Source organism: Haplochromis burtoni, unplaced genomic scaffold (genome assembly GCF_018398535.1).
Source record: "Haplochromis burtoni strain Fernald_Lab_line unplaced genomic scaffold, NCSU_Asbu1 Contig_26, whole genome shotgun sequence".
NCBI lineage: Eukaryota > Metazoa > Chordata > Actinopteri > Cichliformes > Cichlidae > Haplochromis > Haplochromis burtoni.
The window spans coordinates 2,959,724-2,984,494 of NW_024582387.1; the positions used below are offsets into that span (position 1 = coordinate 2,959,724).

General features: G+C 39.3%; 1 protein-coding gene across 1 annotated transcript in view; it reads right to left on the bottom strand.

The window, feature by feature from the left end:
* Window positions 1-785: 785 nt before the first annotated feature.
* Window positions 786-24,771, bottom strand: part of pacsin1b (protein kinase C and casein kinase substrate in neurons 1b) — a 32,570-nt gene continuing 8,584 nt past the window's right edge. Inside the window, exons 2-10 of the mRNA XM_005917941.2 lie at window positions 12,588-12,713; window positions 8,549-8,705; window positions 7,432-7,667; window positions 7,181-7,336; window positions 5,466-5,641; window positions 5,258-5,378; window positions 4,860-4,978; window positions 4,566-4,762; window positions 786-4,406 (exon numbers count right to left, since the gene is read on the bottom strand). Coding sequence (XP_005918003.1) covers window positions 4,297-4,406; window positions 4,566-4,762; window positions 4,860-4,978; window positions 5,258-5,378; window positions 5,466-5,641; window positions 7,181-7,336; window positions 7,432-7,667; window positions 8,549-8,705; window positions 12,588-12,647 — 1,332 coding nt within the window. The 5' untranslated portion in view covers window positions 12,648-12,713 and the 3' untranslated portion in view covers window positions 786-4,296. The remainder of the gene's footprint in view (window positions 4,407-4,565; window positions 4,763-4,859; window positions 4,979-5,257; window positions 5,379-5,465; window positions 5,642-7,180; window positions 7,337-7,431; window positions 7,668-8,548; window positions 8,706-12,587; window positions 12,714-24,771) is intronic.

A 24,771-nucleotide genomic window follows, 5' to 3' on the forward strand; every position in this document is an offset into this window, starting at 1 on the left:
CACAGTGATATAGATTACTTTAGGTTAAGTGGTGATTCGGACTTGGCCATAGGTTTAATGCAAGGTGGATGAAGAGTTTAATAACACAGACAAAAGTGCTGCATGAATATATATGAAAAGGCCAAATATGGCTTGGAGCATAATGTTGTCAGTAAGACTAGAAAGTGCTGTATAAGTGATTGCAGAATAAACAAGCAACAAACAACTACTTTCCTCTACATCATGAATCACTTGGCTTGGAAGTGCTGTTTTACTTTTTGTTTTTTTCACTGCTGCTTTTGTTGGATATATGAAAATTAGAATATATGTTCTATGACTATTTGTTGGAACATCTTTAGTGAGTCTTGGGTTATGCTGCCCTCTTGTGGCAGGCTGCAGATTTTTTGTGAAATCATATTAAATGATGAAAATCATTATTAAATACACTGCTAGTTGCGGTTTATAAACGAGCCCCTCTCATTAAAGATATTTAGATTTTTTTCCCCTTTTGGTTTGGATTTTTTTTTTACCGTGTGTCAACAATGCAAAAGCAGAAAACTAAGAATCCCACTTTGTTCATCACAGCTGACCACACTGTGGTCACAAAGGGTTTGACGTGGTCGGCAACAATACCCAGGTACACTGCGTGCCACGAAAATAAAGTATTTGTGATGACTGATCATAAATGGTTTGAGCATCTCCCAAAACAAATAATTGGTGTGAAGCCAACCTGTAATTTTGTGCTCTCCTTAATTCATCTGACAGCCAGATAGAGTATAAAAACATGACGCTTTAACACCAACATATAATTTTTGTTCAAAGTGGCTAAACTTTAATTTCCACATTCACAGTAATCAATCTCTTTATGCTAACAGAGGCCATTTTTCTGCACACTAGACAATTTAACCTTTATACCTCTCTATAATGCCACGTCACTTTGAATGCTGGACCTTTCCCTGCAGGGTATTTCCGCTTTCTCATTCATATCAAATTGCACCATAATATCCATGTTTATGTGCAGCATCACTTGTTTTGGTCCGGCGATGAATCTAACCTTTGCGATTAATCTTTGACTCAGACTCTGTGTGTGCCTCAGTTTTCCGATGACATCTTTTATTTTTGCTTGAACAGGCACTACAGTTGGAAAATTACAGCACTATGCTAAATGAAAAAAGAAAAAATCAAGAAAGCCCTCTAATTCGCAGCATGAGCACTAAACAGAGAGACAAAAAGAGGAGTTGGAGGTGCTTGAGCGTTTTAAAATATGCTTTCCCATCCTTCAGGAGTTTCACAGTGGATGCTGCAGCTGTAGCTTTTCCTTTTTCCTTTTCATTAAACTTGTAAATAGTCCCATTCAGCTTCAAATATAAAGATACATTGAGACAGTAAAGATGCTGTAGTGTTTAAATTTATATAATCTTCAATCAGTCAAAGAGCGTCTGTGTGTCATGTTGGTGTAAAGTGATCTTCATAAGCTGGAGTCAGATTCTCTGGTGATGAGCTCTCTTTCACTTCATTGAAGGCGGCGGCTGAGAGTTTTTGGAGTGGCAAGATGGTAGATTTTGGTAAGGCAGTACATATTTCACTCTGAATCCAGTGTTAACAGAGGCAACACTTAAAAAATAGCACACAGAGGCATTAATACGACAACAAGAGACATTTCCCTTCTGGATCCCGTGGAAATGAATTTAGTTCATGCAGCAGAAAAGGCGACTGTCTCATCAATATTTCAGAGACGGATCCTCTTTCCGCTTTTCACATTGGAGCTTTCTCTAGCTGCATCAGTAAAAGAACACCTGCCTTCCTCACTGACAAGAGAGCAGTCTTCACCAGTAGTAAAGCAATCAAAACCACGTATCGCGGGGCCACACACACACTCTGAATTCAAAATATTTAAACAGAAAGACACAAAACTGAATACAGTCTGCACAGGTGCTAATAATGCCCACAGCCTAGGAGTATTAATTTAATCAAAATTCAGTTGATAATTTGGTGGAAACTCATAAAGGCCATGCACTGCTTCAGTTCAGACAAGATGAGCAAGCAGTGTGTGAGAGCATCAGCATGCACCTAATCACGGAGCTGATAATGCCAAAACACTCACATTCACTCAAATCTCCGCACAAAACAGCTGCAGCTTTATATCTCCAGACAGGTTTTAGCTCGTGCTGTTGACGTTATTAACACACGTAGATTAAGAGAAACTTGGTGGAAGGTAAAAGTCTTAAACAGACACACTGCTGTAGAAGGGCGGGACAGCGGAGGTTAATGTAAACAATCCTCGCAGTGTCTGGTAGAGCACATATTTCCATTTCAAAGACAAGCTCGGCTTAGAGTGGCTGTGGTGTGCGTGTGTGTTTTTGTACTGATGGGGAGCAGTCTTTTATCTGGTTTCAAAATGCTAATTCAGAGACATGCTGCAGAGTGGGGCACGAAAACAAGTCAAGGCATTAAAGAATCAGTTCAGCATTCTGGGAAAATATGCTTCTCGCTTTCTTGCAAACAGTAAGATGAGAAGATTGACACATCTCTCGTGTTTGTATTCTACATTAACTCAAAACCTCTAAATAACCTCTTGTGCTATTGCAGCTGGTTTGATTCCAGCCAGAGAAACAAATCCTCTTCGAGGTTGCGTAAAATCTGCCAAATCATGCTTACAGAGCAGCCTGCTGTGGCGACCCCTTGTGACAAGCCAGCCGAAAGTAGCTTTTACTTTTTTTGTCTGTGGTTTGAGGAACTGGACGTATTGCATGTATAAGCTGTGTGTTAAACCATTGTAAACTTTCACAGGTGAAATATGAAGCCACTGCTTCTATATTGCTCAAGCCTTTAAATCATATAAGGGCTTAAATTCATACTATCCAGCTGTTTGTTAGGTGGCATCTCTTGGTGCCTTTTGGAGCATTTAATGAAATTATCTGTTGAACATGGCTCACTATGTGGTTAAGTGCACTAATAGCCTGTCGAAGAAGACTGGATTCTAGTTTTTCTCAGGTTTTTATAGGTAAGCAACAGGTTAACCTGCTAACCAAGGTAGCTAGTGTTAATTCCAGGAGAGCAGTAACCACTGAAACAGCCATTAGTATGTTGTTAAAAAGCACTAAGCTGAGATGAACACTTTATGTTTGTAGCCTTCACTTTGTTCCAACTTAAAAAGATGCAATTTGGAAGAACTAACTTCCACCAGAGAAGAGAGTATTTGTGGAGTAAAGGGGCAAAGGTTGACAGAGTGGTTGCAATTGCTGACAGTTGCCAAGGGTTCAGTCACACTAGAGTAAAAACAGGACAGCAACCTACTTTTCACTAGGAAAAAGCAGTGGTTGCCTGGTGGTTGCATTTCATTTTTCAGGTGTCAGAAACCAACTGAAAGTACAGTGACCAACTGGTTGTATGCAACGCCGCCAACTCCAGTAGCTGGCCACTTTCGATTGCATGTAGACTGCACAGGTTGAATGGTGGAGGCAACCTGACTTCACAGTCAGACTCAGACTGACTGCAGTCACTCTGAGAAAGTTTAGTGAATTTTACAAATAACTATAATCTAATTAATAAATCCAGCCACACTGCAACAATGTTGCAATCAATCTGAATCTGGTCTTTAAAACAACCACTTCAAAGGCGACAAGATCACAAGTTCACTGCAGTCGCAAAACCTTTTGGGAGGCTTAAACCACTGCTTTCCCTAGTGTGACTGTAACATAACTATATATCTAATTTGCTGAGATTTTAGCCAAAAGATATACCTATCTTTTTTGAGTTTGAACAACGAGCTGTTTTCAGACTCACATTCAAGCAGCATAAATTTTCTCATCTTGTCAGTCAGGACGAAAGCGAACATGCGCATTTCCCAAAATGTCAAATTATTCCTCAAAGGCTAAATGTGTAAATACTGAGAACGAAAACACTGTACTCAGTGAGGAAAAAAACTGTACAAGCATCCCAACTGTTAAAAAAATATATACATGAAATGCGCAACGCACAGCTCATTCTCGCTATCCAGGCACAGCTGACGTTACCACATCAATAATACAATGAGAGAACATCTTGTATGGCGTGTTAGCGTCACAACCGGTGTCAAACACAGCTACACACGAAAGACACAATAATATTTTGCTTCAGTTGCAGTATCTGGAGGTGAAGTGATCCTGAACAGATTGAGCTGTCAGTCTTCCCCACCATGAGTGCAGAGATGAAGACAGCTCACTGTGCCTGACAGGAAGAGAAGGCTTTGATTTGATTTCAGGTCTCTGGCAATGTGCAGTTATGACCGGACGGTTCAGTCTGAGTTTGATGAGGAAACGTCCTCAGCTGGAACTTCTAAATTGTCTCCACGTAATTGGCTGGGTAAAGACCGAGCTTGCCGTTGTCCAGGCGACCTTTACACCAGCCCTGATCATCCTCATCCTCCAGTTTCGTCAGCTCATCACCTTTAACAGAGGAAGAGAGTCTGAGAAACAACGCCAATGTGCAATAAAATTACATAAACACTGCTGATCTCAGATAAAATAAAAAATTGCGGCGTCACGCAGGATCCTCAAAAGCTTTTCCAGTGGTTTTCATAACATTAACCATTTTGTCTCACTCACCAACTCTGAAGCTGAGCTCGTCCTGCTCTTGGCCATCATAGTCATACAGCGCTCTCACTCTCACACCTGTGCCCACATCTTCATCGAAGGGGTTCATCCCTCCGTTGGTGTCGTTGCCTGAGTTCGGGGCTGTCTGGTCCTCATCTGACCACTCTGTGGAGGCTGTGTATGGCTGGTTTTTATCGTAGCTGCTTACACTGAAAGAAATTTTTTTCACAAACAATACAAAAGGCACTCAGAGGATGATGTGGATTAGGATATGCATTAAAGCACTGATAACTGGTAAGCTGTTACCTTCCTCGGTCTACAGCGTGGTCTCCTGCTGTTGTAACATGAGTTAGCATGACTACATCATTTCCTTTCTTTGACTTTTCTTTCTTAGAGATGTTATGGACAAGGTCTGGGTTGTATTCCTGCAAAAAAACAAAACAGAAAAAGACGGAAAAACGGTTTAGATTTGGATTTAATAGATTTAGAGTTGGATTTCATATTAATCATATACATCTTTTTTATTATACAATCTCATATATATTCAGGGATATGCTGAATATAAACATAAGTTCATAGTATTGTTTTTTCTAATATGTAATAAATATTTAACACCCTGCTTCATCCATATACTGCTTTATAAATCGTTATTTCTCTGTAATGGTCCACCCGCACACATGCAGCCTGTTCTAGTGTTTAATTACCTCAAACTGTGGCCAGTTCATGTGCATGCCGGGGCCGTGAACGTTGCTGAACCACTTCAGATCTTCTTGTGGGCTGGCTGATGTGATGGTGCGTTCAAGCTCTCTGTACACTGTAGCATAACTGTAAACAGAGAGTGGGGATTTGGTGAATGGGTAATGTTTACATGATTGCTGTCTTGTTATCGTAACACTTTCAGTCATGTCAGACCTTTGGTTCTCTGTGAGGTTGAGGTGGCGTTTGACATCCAGCAGCACCTCCCTGAGGAAACTCAGCCTCTTCTCTTCAAACTGCTGGCACTGGTCGAACACCTGCTCCATGTTCTCCATGTATGAAGGGGTGCATTTACTCAGCTCATCCAGAGCCTTCTCATACTTCTCCTTAGCCTGTGTTGCAACACACACGGACATTACATGATTAAAGAATCATTCCAGAAGCAAAGCTCTTCACGGTCTCATGCTTCCATGTATAAACCTCTGGCATTAATATGCTAATCGTTGCAAAGTACCCTTGGCACCGCTGAACCATGGCATCAGACTGCCAGATGACCTGAGAGCAGCTGGAAGTGTTAAAATGTTTAAACTTACCTCATCACCTTATTTCATGTACTGTTTTTATTTGATCTAATTTGTACTTTTATTCTTATTTCTTGATTCAAGTATTTATGCCTCTTAATTTTTACTTTTTAGTTTTACTTAGAAATTAGCGACTATCCATCCATCCATCCATTTCTCCATTTATCCAACATGCAGCCTGTGGTTTCAACTTGCCTGCTTTTTAATTGTTGTTAATTTTATCATATCGTATCACACTCTCTGCAATGTTTTGTTTTTTTTAACTTAGGTTAAATTGCTTATCTGTGTATATTATCTGCTTGTTTTATTATATTTTCCTGTCCTCAGTCACTTCTGAAGCACATTTAGCACATTCAGGCAAGGTTACAAATAAAATTTGACTGATCAGAAATTGCTTCTTGTCATAGACAAATAACCAAAAAGAACAAAGAAAGCATCCTGCTTATTGTAGTTTATTAATTTTGGCTTATATGTCTGTGGCATACTACTCTACTGATGTCCAAAAACAGTTAAAAAAAATCATATCCCTATTGACATTGCTCCCTTACAATCACCACACACACAATTGGTTGCTTTATCACAGTACCTGAACCATTATATGAATGGAAGTAGTGGCTGGTACCACGAGAAGAAGGCTGCATCTGTAAATGACCCTGTGAATGTTTTGATGCAGCACCTCCTAGAGGCAGTTATATCAGTGTTTCAAACTTTAGGTCCAGCCAGTTTTGAGCACTGGCATTAGCCTATTTGTTAGTTGAAATTAATAACACTGGTTCTAGATTAGTGGTACAATGTCAGTTTAATTCTGTTTAACTGAAATGGTTCTGCTCCAGAAGTTCTTCTACTTCTGGTGCCAAAGAACCAGTCTCTAACTAATGTCAGCTTTCTCCTGTCTCCTGTTTTAAGCTCCACCCCCCCCCCCCCCCCCCAAAAAAAAAAAACACCAAAAAAACCCAGATAATGTGACTGAGCTGCTTTTAAAAAATGATTACAATTATTTATATTTCAGTCTGTAATAAGATCAAATGGCTTGGGGTGACCATTGTTTTAATAACACACGTATTCCACGTGTTCATATAAGTTTCATTTATGGAGTCAATTTGAAACGGACTAATCTTGAGAGAACAGTATCAAATGTTCCAGCACTGAGGCAGTAAAATGAGACTAGAGTCCATGTCAAGAGCAGTGAATGAGAGTTACTGACTGAAGGAGTGGCATACTGTCACATATTAACAATGCTGCGCTGGCTCCAATCAGACAGCCTTAAAATAGCCTTATTTGCCTTTGGCATTATTGCAGAAAATATTTTTTGCATAATGATGCTGGAGCAGCGGCAGCTGATGTTCTCACCTTCTGTGAGTCCTGTTTACATTTGTCCACCTTCTCATGGAGTTTCTTCTGCTGATCAGCTGCCACAGATGACTCTCCCTTGATGTTGGCCTCTCTGGTGGTAGCCAGCTTCTCCTCTTTGCAGGCCATGTGGTATGTTTTCTTGGCAGCCTCGAGCTGAAGAAGGAAATTCAACATAAACAGAAGAAAGCAGTATGTAATCAAACTTTGAAGATTTAAAACGAGTCCTCGTAAAGTCCACACTCCCTCACCTCTTTCAGCTTTTTGGCCCATGGTTTCTGAGCCTTCTTGAAGCCTTCCTCTGCCTCTTTGGTTTCTTTGAATCCACCCATCATTTGCTTGTGGTACGAGTCTTTCTGCCAGTTCTTCACTTTCTCAAAGTCCTCATTGATCAGGTAGTTCTTTATGTCCTGATGGAGCTCGCTCACGTTCTCGGCCTCTGTCATCATCGCCATCCAAGCTCGTTCTACTGTGCCGTACTGAGGCCCTAGTGAAAGAAGGAAGTGTGGGTAAAGTATCAAAACTTTATTTGACATGGACTCAGATCTGGGGGGTGAAAGACGACACTGAGAGCAGAAGCCTAGAGGAAGGATCGGTCTATTCCCTAAAATCTATAAATGGGTATTGAGGAAAACTGTTCCCATATTAAATGCAAAAGATGTCTTTCTGTTTACTGCACTTTGAAGGCAATTTGTAAAAAAAGACTAGTAATGTATCTCCATGTTAATATGAAATACAAACCCAACTCTGAAAAAGTTGGGACTCTGTGTAAAATGTCAATTAAAACATAATGCAATGACAATGATTTTAAAATCTCATAAGCCCATATTTTATTCACAATAGAACAAAAAATATCAAAAGCTTAAACTGCGACATTTCACTATTTCATGAATAATAATAGCTGATTTTGAATTTGTTGGCAACAATTTGTCTCTGGAAAGGTATCTGGCACTAAAAAACAGTTGGAGTAACTAACAGCAGATCATTAACATGAGTATAAATGGGTTTTATTAATGGAAATAAAAAAAATACCTCTGCAAGGCAGAGTTTCATAGAATTAAAGCTTGGCATCGATTCATCAGTTTGCAAAAAAGTACATTCACAAATTATGAAACAACGTCAGAATAATGGCCCTCAACATAAAATCGCAAAGATTTTGAATATCTCCCGTTTACAGTACATAACATCATTTTATATAAAATCAGATATTATCAAAATGCACATTTTATCAATTTAAACACTTGATACGTTTTCTGTGCTCTGTCTTAAATAAAATATGGCTTCATCAGAACTGCAAATCTTTGCATTCCGTTTTTATTTTTACAAAGTATTCAATGTTTTTTGGAATTGGGTAAAATGATCTCTCACCTTTGTCTACCAGCTGCTTCCATCTCTTGGACCACTCGGTCAGTTGCTGTGCGTAGGATTTCTCAATTTTGGCACGCTCTTGGATGCAGTTCATCAGATCATTGCAGAGCCGATGACCATCATCAATCCGCTTCACCGTGCGTTTGTAGTTCCCAACCTTATATAAAAACAAATAAACATCACAGTGACATTCAGGTTACTCACCCAGTTGTATTTATACACAACCAAATCCCAACTGTTGCCTGATGGCATTTAATTTTGTTGTAACAGAGCAAGTACTTGATGGCAGTGGGAAGGCAAAACTATTTTTTTGAACAGGAAGAAGTGGGCTCGGGGAGGAACAGCCATCTGCTGTGGGGATCACTAATGATTATGTTCTTAAAATATTCGTGTTCTGCCTCATCGAAGTTCTTGGAAGAAAATTCATCACCTAAGGCTTTGAGCTGTGAGATTTAGTTAATTTATAATCAGTTCAGACCAACAGCTTTCTATGAAAAGCTGCTAGTCAAAAAAGGCTGCAGACATCTTTTAGGTATCACAATAAATAGACTGTTAGTCCAATAATCCTTTTTACACAAACTTGTCAGTTAACCGCATAGCAAGTGACACAAACTGTTTGCTGGCTTAAAACATCCTCAGTCAAACTTGTTTGTCCACCTCAGTTTACTGATTTGGTTCACTGATTAGACTATCTGAAGTGAGCCTGAAGTGGATGATGACAAACACAGCTGATCAAGGACGGTCCAGTGGCCTTGAGCATAGTAACCCCACACGCACGTCACAGCCAATCGGACAAAAGTTGACTTAAAGGGAGGGGAGCTAAAATAGCTTGTTTCAGTCACAAGGTGAACTGAAGGGCTGCACAAAGGCCAATTATATGATAAATAAAGATTATTCTACACTGCATTTTATGCAAGGTCACTCTGGTAGGGTCCAAGAATAAAAACGTGTTTGAAATTTGCACAATAAGTCTCCTTTAACTTAAATGTGTCCTAAAATGTTCAAATCAGGACATCAGAATTCCCATAGCATCACTGGGTTATTAGGACCCATACTGTGATTTCAGATAGTTTTCAGATACCCCCTTTGTTTGTAAAAACTACTTTTCACTAAAACTACTTGCAACTGTGGACCAATGTCACACGGTTATTTGCTGTCATGTCAACTGTACACATTTGAATAAATGCCTAAATATATATATATATTACAAAACAAGAAAAAAAATTGCCTCAGACTATCTCCTAAAATATGGGTCTTTTCTGGTTCTAGCTAAAGCTATATAAAGGATTGGTATTAAAGTGATAATGGATTTAAATGACCTGTGTACTTCTACTGTTATTTGGTGCACCTTGGAAAAAAAACCCCAAAAGCCTGTCGGTGAAGCAGGAAGGATCAGCAGGGAAATGGCTGCTGCTGCTGCTGCTGTGCAAAGTTATGCAATGAAAGCAGGGGATGGGTTAATGTCATATAATGTACAACTCTCCATGGATGCAGGAGCAGCAACCTCATGGAGAGCTCTGCCGAGAGACAGAGCCCCTGAGAGAGAGAGAGAGCTACACAGAGGCTGAACCCCAGTTTACTGGCTTCATTTTACACTTTTAGCAGGACTGCATCTTTGCTGAACAGGCACTAGATGTTTACACTTAATACACCTTGAAAGCAACAGCCAACAAGCCTCAAATCGGAACTAAATGAAAGCAGCTGGGGGGAGCAAATGATTGCATTCCAGACCAGGCCTCTGCTGGAGCAGCAGTGAGCTGAGTCAGCGATCAGCAGGCAGCACTGCAGCAGCTCCACAGCAGTAATGCAGTGGCTGACTGTGATAAAGTGACTATGTGCTGGAAGCGAATACCTCTGCTCCTCCACCTGACTCCCGAACATGAAGAGACATGATGAGGATAAAACTGAACCGAGTCTGAGAGGAGATCGAATATAAAAAACCCGAATGTATGAAGTCTTCTGTCTAAAGCACCTCCTGAGTACATTCATCAAACAAACTCCTGCATCTGAACATAAAGCAACAGGACAGTCTGTACTGATGAGGTGAATAATTTCAACAGCAAATTGCTACCTTACCACCTCACCTGAGTCACCACCTCTCATATATAATAAATGAGCTTCTTGGCACTAGTTTCTCAAATTACTCAGGGCTGTTTTTGCTCAGGAAAGGTTGCAGCTGATGTAATCTTGTGGGAAAAACCCAGAACAACAAACTGCAATTGAAACAACAGACAAGCAGAAACCATTAATATTTACGCAGAAAATCGCCTACTTCCAGCATTTCAGTTTTGACAAAATGGTGCAATCCTTCAACTTAGCAGATGGTACACTGAAAATCTTTGATCTGACAGACAGATGAAATAAGCAACAAAGAGACCATAGGAAGTTGTGCTGGAAATTTCCTATTTTTCATATACAGAAAACAACAGATTAATCAAACAAAGTAAGACTGATCTACAGTGATAAACTATCAACCTGTTGGGACCAATAAACACAGTACCTTTTTCACTGGCATGATCTGGAATAAGGTGATTTGTCCCACAGATAACTCATCCTCATCCCATCTCTATTAATCCATCGTTTGGACTGCCTTTGTCTATACTGGTGCCAAATTCAGAGATTATAAAATCTTACTCTGACTTGGCTGATAGACATGGACGATGAGCCAATCACAGCTTGGAATGCTACCATTTAGAAAAAGCCCCCTGAAATAGTGTTTTCTGAACTCAGCGTAACCCTCCTGTTATTTCCGATTCTGCCCTGTGTTAACTGCAGTTTGTCCCATCTTTCCCATTCATCTGATATCCCACACCCACTGACTCACCTTTTCCTCTTCCCTCATCAGCTTCTTTATAAATATGCTGGTCGAATTTGACCAGCATATTTATAAAGAATACACTTGCATTGACAGGTCGTCCAAGATTAATGTACAGTGCCAGGGAGCTTTTATCTTTTCACCCCTCATCTAACCCCTTCATTGCTCTTGTTTGCAACATTTTATGGTAAAGTGAACTGTATTTACCTTTAATTTGTGTTTATTAGTCCAAAGAGTCAGTGTAGGTAGGTACTCATTCATTACTGTGTGTACATGCTCTTGCTATGTTTCATGTGAAAAAGGCCCATTTATTTTCCATTTAACAAAGATAACCACAACTCAACAAACTGTCCCCTCATGCCCTAAGTGCCTGGGCTGATCAAACCTTTGAGGCCCGCGGCAGGCTCTGCCTGCACCCCGGAGATTTTGCTCTTTCTGTGGATTGTTTTAAAAGGCAGCTAAAGACACATTTGGTTTATAAGCTAAGCATTTTTATTTTAGTTCTTGTGCTGATTTTATTTGTATTTCCTTTCCTTCATTTTCTGATGAGCATTTTAATATATGGTGACACATTTCAGCTTGATGTCTCATCAGGATCACAGTTTAGCAATCAAACGGGTAAACGGGCTGGCATTTATGCACCACTTTTCTAGTCTAATGGACCACTCGAAGTGGTTCAAGAGCACTCCCGCGTGCACAGTGGAGGAGTTGGGTTTGAAACACCTGATTAATGGCGGACTCGGTCTACCTCCTGAGGAACAGCTGTTTAAGGTGACTTGTCCACAAAGATACACAGGACAAAAAAAAAGACTACTGGTGAGGAGTTCTTACACTTTGAGAGCACAGGTTGGGCCAACAATGAAATATTTCTGTTTTTCCTTTCATTTTAACTGTGCCATAATACAAGATGTGGCTTGATAAATCGAGTCAATCAGAAATAATGGCACCAACATAGAGTAATTTGTCATGCTGAGGAAATGTGTGCGTCATTTTCTGATCTGAGTTTGAGGCACCCGCAGCTCAGTGATCCAGCCCGGTCGATAAATCTGTTGCTATGCGCAGTGGCAAGTACTTGCCTGATTTACGTGCAAATCTCCAAACGGCTGACAAATGAGGCCCTGTATCTTTCTCTCAGATAAAGTAGGTTTACTGAGAGTTCATTACTAGGTCGTGTCACTTCCCAGCTAAGTTTAATCTGTCAAATGTTGCTCCTAGCTGTCTCACCTCCCAGAAACTGTCTGTGGTCTCCTCCAGACTGGCGGACTCATCGTAGGCTCCAGACATGGTCCCCGAATTGGCTGGGTGGCTTTAGGCTGTGGTAGTCTGCAGCAAAATAACTCTCCTTATGCACTGTAAGACAAGACAAGCGCAGAGGAATGTAAAACCCTCTGATGTGTGAGACGCATAAAAACTCAGTTCACAACTCTTTTAGAATTTATAAATCCGATTAGAACAAATCCAGCATCTGCAGTGAGATTCACTAAAAAACATTGTTTAAAGCAAAACCAATTAGTAACAGTAGCATAATATCTTGGTAACAATATGATAACCTGCTAGAAATAAGAAGGTAATGTCGGTGATTTTATAGTTATAGTTATATTTGGGACCGTGTACTTATTAACTTAAACCATATCCTATTAGCTCATTTGACTAACAGAATAAAAACTAAGGTTGCATAAAAGTAAGGTTTCTCAAAATAGCTGACAATTATTGAAAATACTGATAAAGAACTAGATGTGGTTAGTTATACTGTTACTTAAAGTATTCACCCAAAAATTAAGCACTCCAGTTTCAACAGTTTAGGCGAGAGTGTTAGAGGTGTGGTGTACTCAGAATATAGCTATCCATCCCTAGTGAATTTTGCTGTGGTTTATTTCTAATAATACACATTAAATATTCAAATGTGTTCCAATATACTATTTTGGGCAGAAAAGAAAAAAAGATAAATTAATTATTTTACTGTATACAAAAATTATAATAGTGGATTTTTTCTTTTTTTTTCTTTTTAATAAGGCAATCCGTATCTCTGAAATGGTTGCTCAAAGACCTGCCAATTACATCATGCTTGCTTTAACATTATTCTTCTTTCAAAACTTCTCATTTACAGTATGCAAGTGGGCAGTCTGGTGCTACTTGCTGCAAGAGAGGCTGGAGCTTTGGACGGTTAGAGATCAGTGAAGAAGACGGCGCAGCCCCCCCTACAAACCTGAATTGGATAAGCGGGAGAACATGGATGAGATCCTATTTTTGTATACTGGACATTTGAAATATGCATTCCATGATCACTTTCCTTCCTACCTGAAATATTTTTACCATGTTACGTGTTGTCATCCAGATATAAAATATGCTGTGAAAGGTGGTCCTGTTCATTAAGTTTGTTTTAAAAGGTTGTTAACATGGAGTAACAGGTGGGTTTGAATTTTGCAGCATAATATTTACATTATTGCTTTTAAAACCAGCAGGGTGTTGGGAATCTATGGTAGAATAAATTCAATAAATATAATATAGTAATACTATCCAATATGCTAAAAAATTGGTCAAAATTACATTATTATTACGAGGTTATTACAATTTAAACTCTGTATAAAAATGTGAAGATTACCTTCTTATTTCTAGCAGGTTATCATGTTGTTACCAAGGTATTACCCTACCATTACTAATTACTATTACTAAACTATTACTATCACTCGGATGCCTTTATTTCCACATCATTACCCCCCTTATTATCCAGTTACATCAGTTTGAGTAAGGGGTGGGCGATATAAACGATATACGATAGAAACTATATAAATTTGGCCAACGATAGAGATTTTGACTATACCGCTCTACCGCGATAGCGCATGTTGATGATGTCATCAAGCTGCGCCTGTTTTGGCCGAAAGTATCGCAGCGGCTACAACCATTATCATCTGCAAATTATGCCGGGCAACAGTCATAGCAAAGAGATGAAGCACTTTTGAAATACGGGGAAAGCCAAAAACTGCGCTTCCTCCACTTCCGTAACATTGATTCATTAATGTTGGACCCAGATTACTGGGTCCAAAATTATTACAAAGCTCCTCACTACGGCAGCCGTAATGCTCTGACAATCCATCAAGCAGTGCGGCTTACCAAAGTTGTACTAAAACATTTTTTAGCAGATTTCTGCAGCCAAAATCGGTTTGAGGTCAGTAAGCACAACCAGAATTCATAGGCACACTCTCGATTTTTGAGAAAATTAAAGGATTTTAAGTGTGCCTTATAGTGTCAAAAATACATTATACAGAAGAAAAGAATATATCGCGATATATATCGTTACTGCACGTACTTCAAATTATACCACGATATGGATTTTAGGCCATATCGCCCAGCCCTAGTTTGAGTGTAATATTACTCAACTGTAACCACTGTTGCTACCATGATATTGCTTGATATTAACTGTTATTACTTTGTAATTGCATTGTAATAACTCAGAAATTACCACATTATTATGTAATTTTTTCTGCTTTGTTACTCAGCTACTACTGTAATAAAAGGTGCTGCCACAAAAACTACAATAATATGCTAATAAACTTTAATACAACGTACAAACCAAAGGAAAATAGAGAGGCATCAAGGGACATCAAAGGTTAGTCAATCAAGCAGGTTACTTTATACATGCTGATATCAGGTGAACTCAAATGCAGTCTTACCCTTATAGCCTGAATGCTTCCAGCTATTTTCTACCTGCTCTCGTGAGATTACTCTGTCAATAGATTTAATGACTAGCTATTAATTTTCAGTGGCATAGACTCAGGCGGCTATTATCAGAACACTGCTGTAAAATTGCAGGGTAATCTTCACTCATTATGGTCACTTAATATTATCCCACGGCCTTACTGGAACACCTGCTGCAGAAGTTAATCAGTTGTGGCTACTAGTGATGGCACAAGATTTTCTATTTGTCTGAAAATATCTAACATTTATATCTATATTCACCAGATTACAAACCCTCAGCATAATTACTAAGCACACAGACTGCCTAACGGTATTTAAGCTCATGCCTCACGCCCACCAGGTTCAGTACACAATACAAATTGCAGTTTCAGAAAGACTACACTGTCAAACTGCCACACAGCATACCACTGGATGGGATTAAAGTCGTGAACCAGCAATATAAGTAAGTAAATAAAATTAACTTCTATAGCAGCTTTCAAGAAAAAAAAACAAAAACATCAAGTGTTTCACAACAAAATACCAACGCATAGATTAGAGAGAGATTACCTAGGGAAAACTTCAATATCCCCTGATAATAGGGCTACGTTCACACTGCAGTCGCAAGTGCATCAAATCCGACTTTTTCGACCCTATGCGACCCATATCCGATTATGGTATGACAGTGTGAACGGCACAAATCTGATATTTTCAAATCCGATCTTGGTCACTTTCGTATGGTATGTGAGGATTTTGAGAAAAACTCTGAGAATCTATGGCTTCAGGTAATGAACCATACTAAGGTTATAGATCAATTTCAGCCAGAAACACATATTTCAGATTATCAGTTGGATTAAGATTTATGGCTTTTATCTACAATGTTTTGTCACTTCTACACAACAGAAAGTGCTTTTTTCATTGTGCACAAGCAGAACCGGCAATCTAGTCTGCAAAATCTGGAGAGCCTACAGGTGTAAGTCATAATATGAGTAATGTGAAATGTATTTAAAATGCTCAGATAGACATTTTGTGGGTGCAAGAGACTGCCTATGAAATGGGGAAAAGAGTGTCGATGTGTGGTGACGTGTTGAAAGGGGCAAGAAAACAGAACACAGGGAGATGCAGGAGAGTGCATCTGGTTGTGGCATAAACATTAATTACTCCCCAGCTAAAGTGCAAGAAAGGCTTGACGACAAAAAGCTCTTAACTGGGCATGATATATACACACTGTTTAAACTGTACATATATTTTTATGCTACATTGTTGTTGTTTCAGTGCTTTGTAATTTTTTTGTGTTTACTGTAGTTTCCTATGTTGCACTGTGGTGTGTGACTACTGCAGTACATTTAAAGAATATCCACTTTTATTAGTCAGAAAATATGAAAGGCAATACTTTTAGGGAATTAAAAGACAATGAACACACTTCCTTTCATGCAAACTAAAAAACATGACTATTTGTTGTTTTGTTGTTAAACTGAAGGTCTGGGGCATTTATTAGGTTAATTAGAGTGTTTTGCAGCAGCTACCTCTATCTCGTTTTGGAAATATATCTTTAATATTTCAATAAATGTGCCTGAGAACTACTCAGTTTACTTTTGTTGTCAGGGTCCTGTGTCTCCTGACCCAGCGTTTTTAGTTCTTTGTGATTTTTTGTATTATTGTACTTGTGAGTTATTCTATCGTTTCTAGTTTTGATCCCTTGCCCTTCATGTTTCTCTGTGCCCCCTCTGTTCTGTGTAAGTGTGTCTCTTTGCATGTTTGAGTTTCTTGTTTTCTGTCACTCTGCAGTGTGCATTATGTTCTCATGGTTGGTCTTTTGTTACTCCCTCAAGTCTAGTTTCTTGTGTTCCAAGCTTAGTATTTCCCTCTGTGTATTTTGGTTCTCAGACCTCTGCCTTATGGTTTATGTTTCTGTGTTTCTTAGTTGCTGTCAAGTTCGCGTCTCTGTGTGATACTTCATGTTTTACCTCGAAGGTCCGTGTCTTATGTGAATGCGTCCTGCTTTGCTTGCCTCGTCAGTCCTGATTTCTCCCAGCTGTGCCCTCCTTCTGTGTCTCATTCCCCTCGTTACTTCCCAGTGTATTTAAACCCTGTGTTTCTCTGAGTCAGTGTCGTGTTGTCCCTCAAGCTGTGTGTTTCCTCGTGTGCCTCTCTGCAAAGTGTGAGTTTATATTTTCCCAGTTTAGTTTTGTATGCTCGTTTTCTGTGACCAGCAAATAAAGCTGTAATTTTGAGTTCATCCCCTGAGTCTGTGAGTCCTACATTTTGGGTCCAACTCCTGCCTGCCGCACAGCGATTCATGACATTTGTAATACTTCTACACTACTATACTTATACACTTGTGTGGCTACAACTGTAGCTTGCCTCCACCAGTGTGTGAATGTGAGAGTGAATGAATAGTGGAATTCTAAAGCGCTTTGAGGGCCCCGAAAAGCGCTATATAAATGCAATCCATTATTATTATTACTTGTACACTGACAGCTTGTGTAATGAGAAATTCCCATGTTTGAGAAGGTACCAACAAAAATGACATCGCTTTGCTGTTTTTTTGGGTAGGTTGCCAAACACAAACTCATCAGTCCTGATTGGCACTCTTTTAGCCTTCTTGTAATTGTAACCGCATAGGGTTGGGAATTTGGTAAGTTTCAGTTTTACAGACAATCGTTTAAAACACTTCAGTCTGAACAAAAGGAAGCGCATAAAACAGAATCCTGGATTAGCCGTTGTAGCAATAACTGCAGGATAATCTCCTCTGGGAGAAACCAGACTGCTTGCGTAGGCATAGGCTGCTAGTTTGTTCCACTGCATATTGATCAAAACATTCCAAACTTAATTTTCTTTAGATATTTGCAAGCATCAGAGACACAGGGGCTTCCTTTTTAATAAATATATGTAGCAAGATGTGAATGTCTGCATATGAAACAAGACCTACAAACAACATTTACAAACAAACCACAATATTTGGAATGCTGATCAAGATAAAATGCAAATGATATGAACATGAAATGCAAGTAAAATGTCATCTACAGCCACTGTGGGAAGACAAAACATCCCCAGACAAGTCATGTTACAGTCAGAGAATCTAATTTCCTCTGTGACACTGTATTGATGCACTGGCTGTTAAATATGGAGCAATTTATTTTTACATGTATTTTGTAGGGACTAACCAGGAATGCAGAGAAATGGACCAGTGAATCTGTCAGGAATGACAAACTTTGTATGTTAAACGAACATTTTGAGAAATATTCTCATTTTCTCTCTTTCTCTGAGTTATATATACATGGATCTATATGGATATAAATCAACACTGCTTTAATGACTCTTGCTAAACATTAAGCTAATGACTTGGCTTTGCGAAGTAGATTGGAATCCGGGTGAAACAGTGCAAAAGGGAAAATCCATAGCTAACTTTGGCTCCATCTAAAACAAATTCTATTATGTTTGTTTAAGGTTATTGTTTCACGAGGGGGCTGTGTGCCAGGTAAAAAGCAAAGAAACAGTCCTACCTCTAACTCTGCATGAAACCACAGCTTGTAATATTTACATTTTGCCTTGTAAGGATTACACAAACCTGATATATTATGTGGATGGCTAATGTGTTTTGGGAAGAGCAGGCTGGCTGTTTCCACCTGCTTCCAGTGTTTATGCAAATCTAAATGGTTACTGATCACAGACAAATGAGAGTAGCAACATGTAATGATTGGCAAGACAAAGCACTTTTCTTGACATGTTAAATTATTTACATCATTTTGTTCCACACACCACGCACTGTGAATATGGAAACCAAATTAAAACCTGTTTTGGGAAAGCTCAATATATTAGCAGACAGATTACTGTTGCATTAAACAACAAAAACGATGCAAAAGCTATTAAGAGCAAAATGTTTGATGCCTCAGAGAAGAATATGAAACAATGGAAAGAGAAGCACCAGTGATGTGTTTTGATAAGAAGTCAGGGGGAGGGGCAGAAGCTGCGTGGTTATTTGGGTCAACCATGGAGAAAAGGATGGAGTGACACCTTTGACAATAAAAAGCCGAGATGAAGTGAGGGAGGAAATTGGTTGGACACCCCCACCCCCAGAGCTTACTACTCCATAAATAAACAAATAATCAAGGGGAATTTCTGCTTTGATGTAACCTGGCAAATCTGGGCAAAACAAACTGGGCAGCAATGCAGCGTGGGGAGTGGGGTAAAGAAGTGGGTGTTTATCATGCCTGGTTAATCCATTAGCTACATGCCGAGAGGGGCTTTTGTTGTGGATAGCCCTTTGCTTCGCGTGCATAAAGGCAGATCGCAGTGCGGGAAAACAACCGCTGAACAGCTTCTCCCACTTTTCATTAAAGTCAAGTAACGATAAAGGCGACACAGACACTATTATATAAATATGACTGTATCTAAATTGAAGTAAAATCATGCAATGAGTTATTCATTGTGAGCAGAAACAATGCATTCATACCAACCCGCACATCCATATACAACCTCAAACAGTGGCGGCAACCTCCAAAATGAATTACCATCACGCTGCTTTGTTTAACTCTTGACTTTTTCCCAAGTATAACCTGCAATCTTGGATCCGCATCCTCAAAAAACAAGGAAGAGCATCAGGAATTCCTATCCCTCCACTGCAAGTGCATAAGCATCAAAAAGCATTACAATTTCCAGGGTGAAAAGCCAGTGGCATCAACGCATCAAAAGAGTAAAACCCCCAGACAAAGGCTGTCAAAAGACCGCAAGAGTAAGAGAGCACAGCCCACCAAGAAGCAACAAAAGCTTACCCCGAGTCCTCCATCAACAGCGGCTAATGGCTAGGAGGAAAAAAAGACACGTGGGCTTCTCCAGAAGGCAGCCCCTCTCTTCCTCTCCACCCCTCGTATCTGTTTATTATTGCTCAGTGCTGCCTGCCGTCCTCTCTGTCTGACAAAGCCACGGTGCATCAGTGTGCATAGCAGGAAAACAGGAGCCGAGAACTCAAATCTCTGATATGATCAGCAAACTTTACGTGTGTGCCTGCCTCACTGAGAGAGAGATAATCCTATGGTGTTGTGCCTGAATGGCTCAGACAGAGTAGCAGAGGACAGAGAAGAGGAAGAGAAAACGCAGGGTGGGGGGAGACAGGCTGCAGGGCTGAGCACTGGGGATGCTTTACTTTGGTGTGTGAGGTGTTCAGTGATCATATTGTTAAATAAAATTCATACAAAGATTGTGTTTAGGTAACCTTTGACTGGTCATGTTAAAATAAGACTATTCAGCAAAAGAGAGACATCTATATGATTGTATAAAAGCATGAAACGACTATAAAATGATTATTGAAGTTGATAATTGGACTTTTTTCAGATTTAGTACAGGCAGAAACTTAAAGTCACATTTCTTTAGACCAATACTGGAGGAGCTTTGTAGTGTGGCATAAGTCAAGCTTACGAAGCTTACAAAGTCAACTTCTACAGCAAATGTGGCAGATCACTTGATCTCCCCGCCAGCCCTCATCAACTGAAACCCTTCAGAAAATGCAACCAAGCTCCACCACAATTCTCAGGGCTCGCAAAATTGCTAGCCCGACGTCCCGGGGCTAGCGATTTTTCCAGTCGGGCTACCAAAATCCACCTCAGCCTTGCCCGTCGGGCTATCATAGGAAGGAAAGATATGTCCATGCTTTTGCATTCTTTCGCAAATGTAGCTGAGTAATTATGTCATCGGCATCAATGAGCCACTGTCAATATGTGACACATTGAAATCGCGTTTAAATTTGTGCTTGTTTTTTGCTTTCACTTTCAATTTGCGATGGCGCGAACTGTGTATAGGGAGCAGCAGCACTGATTGGTAAGTCACAGATTAATTGCGCACCAATTCCTCTGGCATCGTCTTATCAATCGTTAGCTTACTATCAAATATGACAAGTGAAATCTCCTGCAGCAAGCTTAAACATGTGAGAGGTTGATTGCGCAGAGAATTGCTGATTGTTATGTAAGTATGTGTGTAAAAGCAGATGGATTTACGCAGGTATTTTAGTTCTTTAGAGCCAAACAAGACAGGTCAGGGCGAAGAAGGGACAGCCAAAGAAAAGCTTACCACAAAACGGAAAAGTTATGACAAATCAGACTACGAGGCAAAAGGAAAGCGCAGCTTTTTTGGTTTAATGGACAAAAGAATTTATGTGGCTGGAATATGACGAGCTAAATAACATAATGTTCTGCCGGGTGTGTTGTGAGTTTCTCTCGATTTCTGAGTCGACAACCGCCTTTGTTACTGGGACCAGTCATTTTAAGAAAGACCCCATCCCAACCCATGAGAACTGCAAGAAATGCATTATTGCTCAGTCTGCAGTATCTTTCCCAGAACAAACACCAATTGCAAATAACATACTAAAAATAAACCTGAAAATCAGTTTAAAACAGCATACTATGTTGCAAAGAGTGAACTACCATTGGCAAAATTTAGCAGTCTTTGCAAATTTCAAAAAGCAAATGTCCTAGATCTCGGTTCCACTTGCCTCTTACCTGTGATTTCAGTGGAAATTTCAAATTCAGGATCTGACATTCATATTCTACACAGTTCTTGCAAGTTCATAGAAATTTCTGTTCAATTAGGACCAAATATTTGAGTTGATGATTGTAATTTGTTGTTGTAATTTGTGTTTTGAATATTTTTAGATTGATTTTTTGTTTCCATGTATAATATTGTAAAGGAAACAAAACATCAATCAAAAAATTGTCCTCTTTTTTTTATTCGGGCTACTTAAATTTATTTTGGGCTACCAAAAACTGAAGAGTGCCTGCCCGAAGGGCTACCAGGGATTTTGATATTTTGCGAGCCCTGGTTCTACATGGTTTAATCATATATATATCATAATCATATATGATTTAATCACTGTTAATACAGACACTGTTACTCTCAGGTTCTATCAGATGGTGTTGAGGTCTTGGGTCTTTAAGTGGGCTTATCTTGTTTAGATTGTCCCAGATACGTATGCATATCGATACGATTTCAGTGACACCAATGCAATTATCAGGTCTACAAGTCTGATTCTTTATTGATTTCTGATCAGTTTTCTGTGTAAAAGAAAAAAAATGTTCACCTACGGAGGTCTTCAGCATCATGTTGTTAAGCGAGTCTGTACACAGTGTAGAAACAGAAAAAAAGATTCAGGTACGCAAAAGTGCAACTGCTATGACTGTGATGTTACTGACTCTCAATGTCCAATTGTAAGAAAACCCTGTGTCTAGCTAACCAGGTTGCAAGGGGAGGATGCAAATACAGGGCAAGGAGAGGGAAAGCATAGTCAAAAATCCGAGCACACAGAGGCAAAAGGCAACGTCTATAAATCAGTCTAAAAGCATATATTAATACAGGATATACTAATACTAAATTAACAGAGAAGGAGATCAATATATACCAAAGAACCTGAAAAGCTCAACTAAACAAACAGGATGATTAAAGGTCTGTACAAGGAAGCTTCTTACTTGAGTACTTCACTATAACTTACAAGGCAGACCCAACCCGTTCCCGATCAAGTTGTGTTCAAGATAAGAGATTAACAGGTATGAAATTGCAACCTACAGATGAATCAATGTCACATTTTGTAGAGCTGTTTTTCTGTTTCTGTATTTCAATAAATGGACTTATATTAAAACAAATGATTAAATCACAGTTCATAACGCTACTCCTACGCTAGTTCAGCAAGGCATTAATCATAAATTGTCCGTGTGATCTGTTGTTGACATTTAAAATGGGTGATCACAGTACGCTCCACGACCCACACAAAGGCTTCATAGCTTCACAAAGGCTGAGAAGATGATGCAACGTCAAAGTTATTTCTGATTTCTAAACAAAAGGAGGGAGGGAAGATCAGAAGGAAAAGCTACAGAACTAGGAAGGACCAAACTCTTTCAAGATTTAAAACAAATCCTTCAGAAGTAAAAAAGAAAAAAAGCTTAATTTTATTATGGCATTAATTCCTTCAGTAGACTGCAGTAAAAGGCAAGTATTGATTATGTCATAGGGAGATTACAATGATACTAAGTGTGTAGGTGACCCTGAGATAGACTGACGTAAGCTGCTGGGAATTTGTATGATGGCCAGAGAGCATTCCTCTGCTACTAACAGGGCAGCTATAAAATATTTAATAATTAACAAGGAATTCAGAACAAAAGTTAAGCATATAACTGAACATTAATTATTATTTTTTTGTTTATCAGCTGCTGGGTGGTTACAGTTAGAGATGGCAGGCTAGTGAGCCCCAGCTGCAAACGAGCTGCCTAATTGGTGTTTGCTGTTAATTGGATTGCACTGTGTTATTCTGGCACTGGGGTTGGAAGGGCAGTTTGTTCACTTCTTCATATTTTTGCTAATTGTTTGCTTAGTTATTCTTTACAATAGTCTTACTTAATCCCCCGAATGTCTTGCTAGCTCATTTCTGTTGATGCTGGAACTCAGTTTTTAAGTTTTGTAGTCATTTTAATTTTTTTATGTATATAAAAATATGTGTGTAATATATAATGTAGGCCAACAACTCAGTTCCTCACAGTCTGTATATGTGAGACTCTTGATTTGTTACAAAAAGCTGACAAAATTAACAAAAGAAAGCTGACAAAAGGTTAGCAACACTGCACCTTGCCTTATGAAGCCAGTTAGACAAAGATCAAATAATGATGTCCACTATGTGAAATTTTAATACACTCTAACACACATCCTCTGCCCCTCTCAGCTCGTGTACAGTCCACATTATTCAAATTCAACTCTTTTTCTTCCCTCAGAACCAACCTGTTCATGCTGCCCTCATCACATTCAAGTCCTATAAATAGAAACACATTCATCAATTATTCACACTGCTGTGTAAACAGTTAGACGAGATGAACAACCCCACCTCACGTGGAGAAACTCTGTGATCTCACATCACTGTAAAGACAAAAAGATCAATATAATACAGGTGCACTCCAACGGGCCTACACATAACATTTACATGTAAAAGTATTTTACATCTTGAAGAAAGTTAGATTTGAATCCTAGTACAAACTTTATTCTACAAACAACATGACTCCAGCTCTGCAAAATACTCTGGAATCACAGCCGATGTCTCAGCTGAAAACACGAAGTCTGCAAGTAAATAAAATGTGTATGATCAAAGAGAATCTGGATGCCTCTTGCCTCCCTTAACAGCTGCTGTTATAACAAAATAAGCCTTGACGAGAGGCACTTCTCCTGAGTGACTGTTTTAACATTCCCCGGTACAAATATGTTACAAAATTCTTTACTCAGTCAAACAAATGGAAAACAAAAACAGTGTTTATACCGTAGCAAAACAGACTCCAAACCTAAAGAGTTCTAAAAGAATGAACTTGAAATCAACGAGAACAAGGCAGTCTGTCAGCTCAAATCTTCTAGGCCTAGTTTTGAAGCCACATGCATTATGTTAATTTCTTCTATATTTTCATTCTTGGCCTGCACCAAACTTGTTTTTATGAAAATAATTCATAGCTATGTCATACTATTCTTTGTGAAGCCCCTCAGTTGAGCATCTGTCTAAAACAAGCAGTTCTATCTCCACTCTCTTTAAGGCTACCTTTCTTTTAGGCCAGTTTTCAGCTGGCTGATGCCCTGGCCCAAACAGAAGATTGGAGCATCAGGTTTGAGAGCTCCTCTACTCAACCAGACTGGGGCATCCTAGATATTAAGGATTAACCATTTTAAGGATGTTAATTCACACTAACATCACACAGAGCCTAGAGCAGAAGAAAAAGAA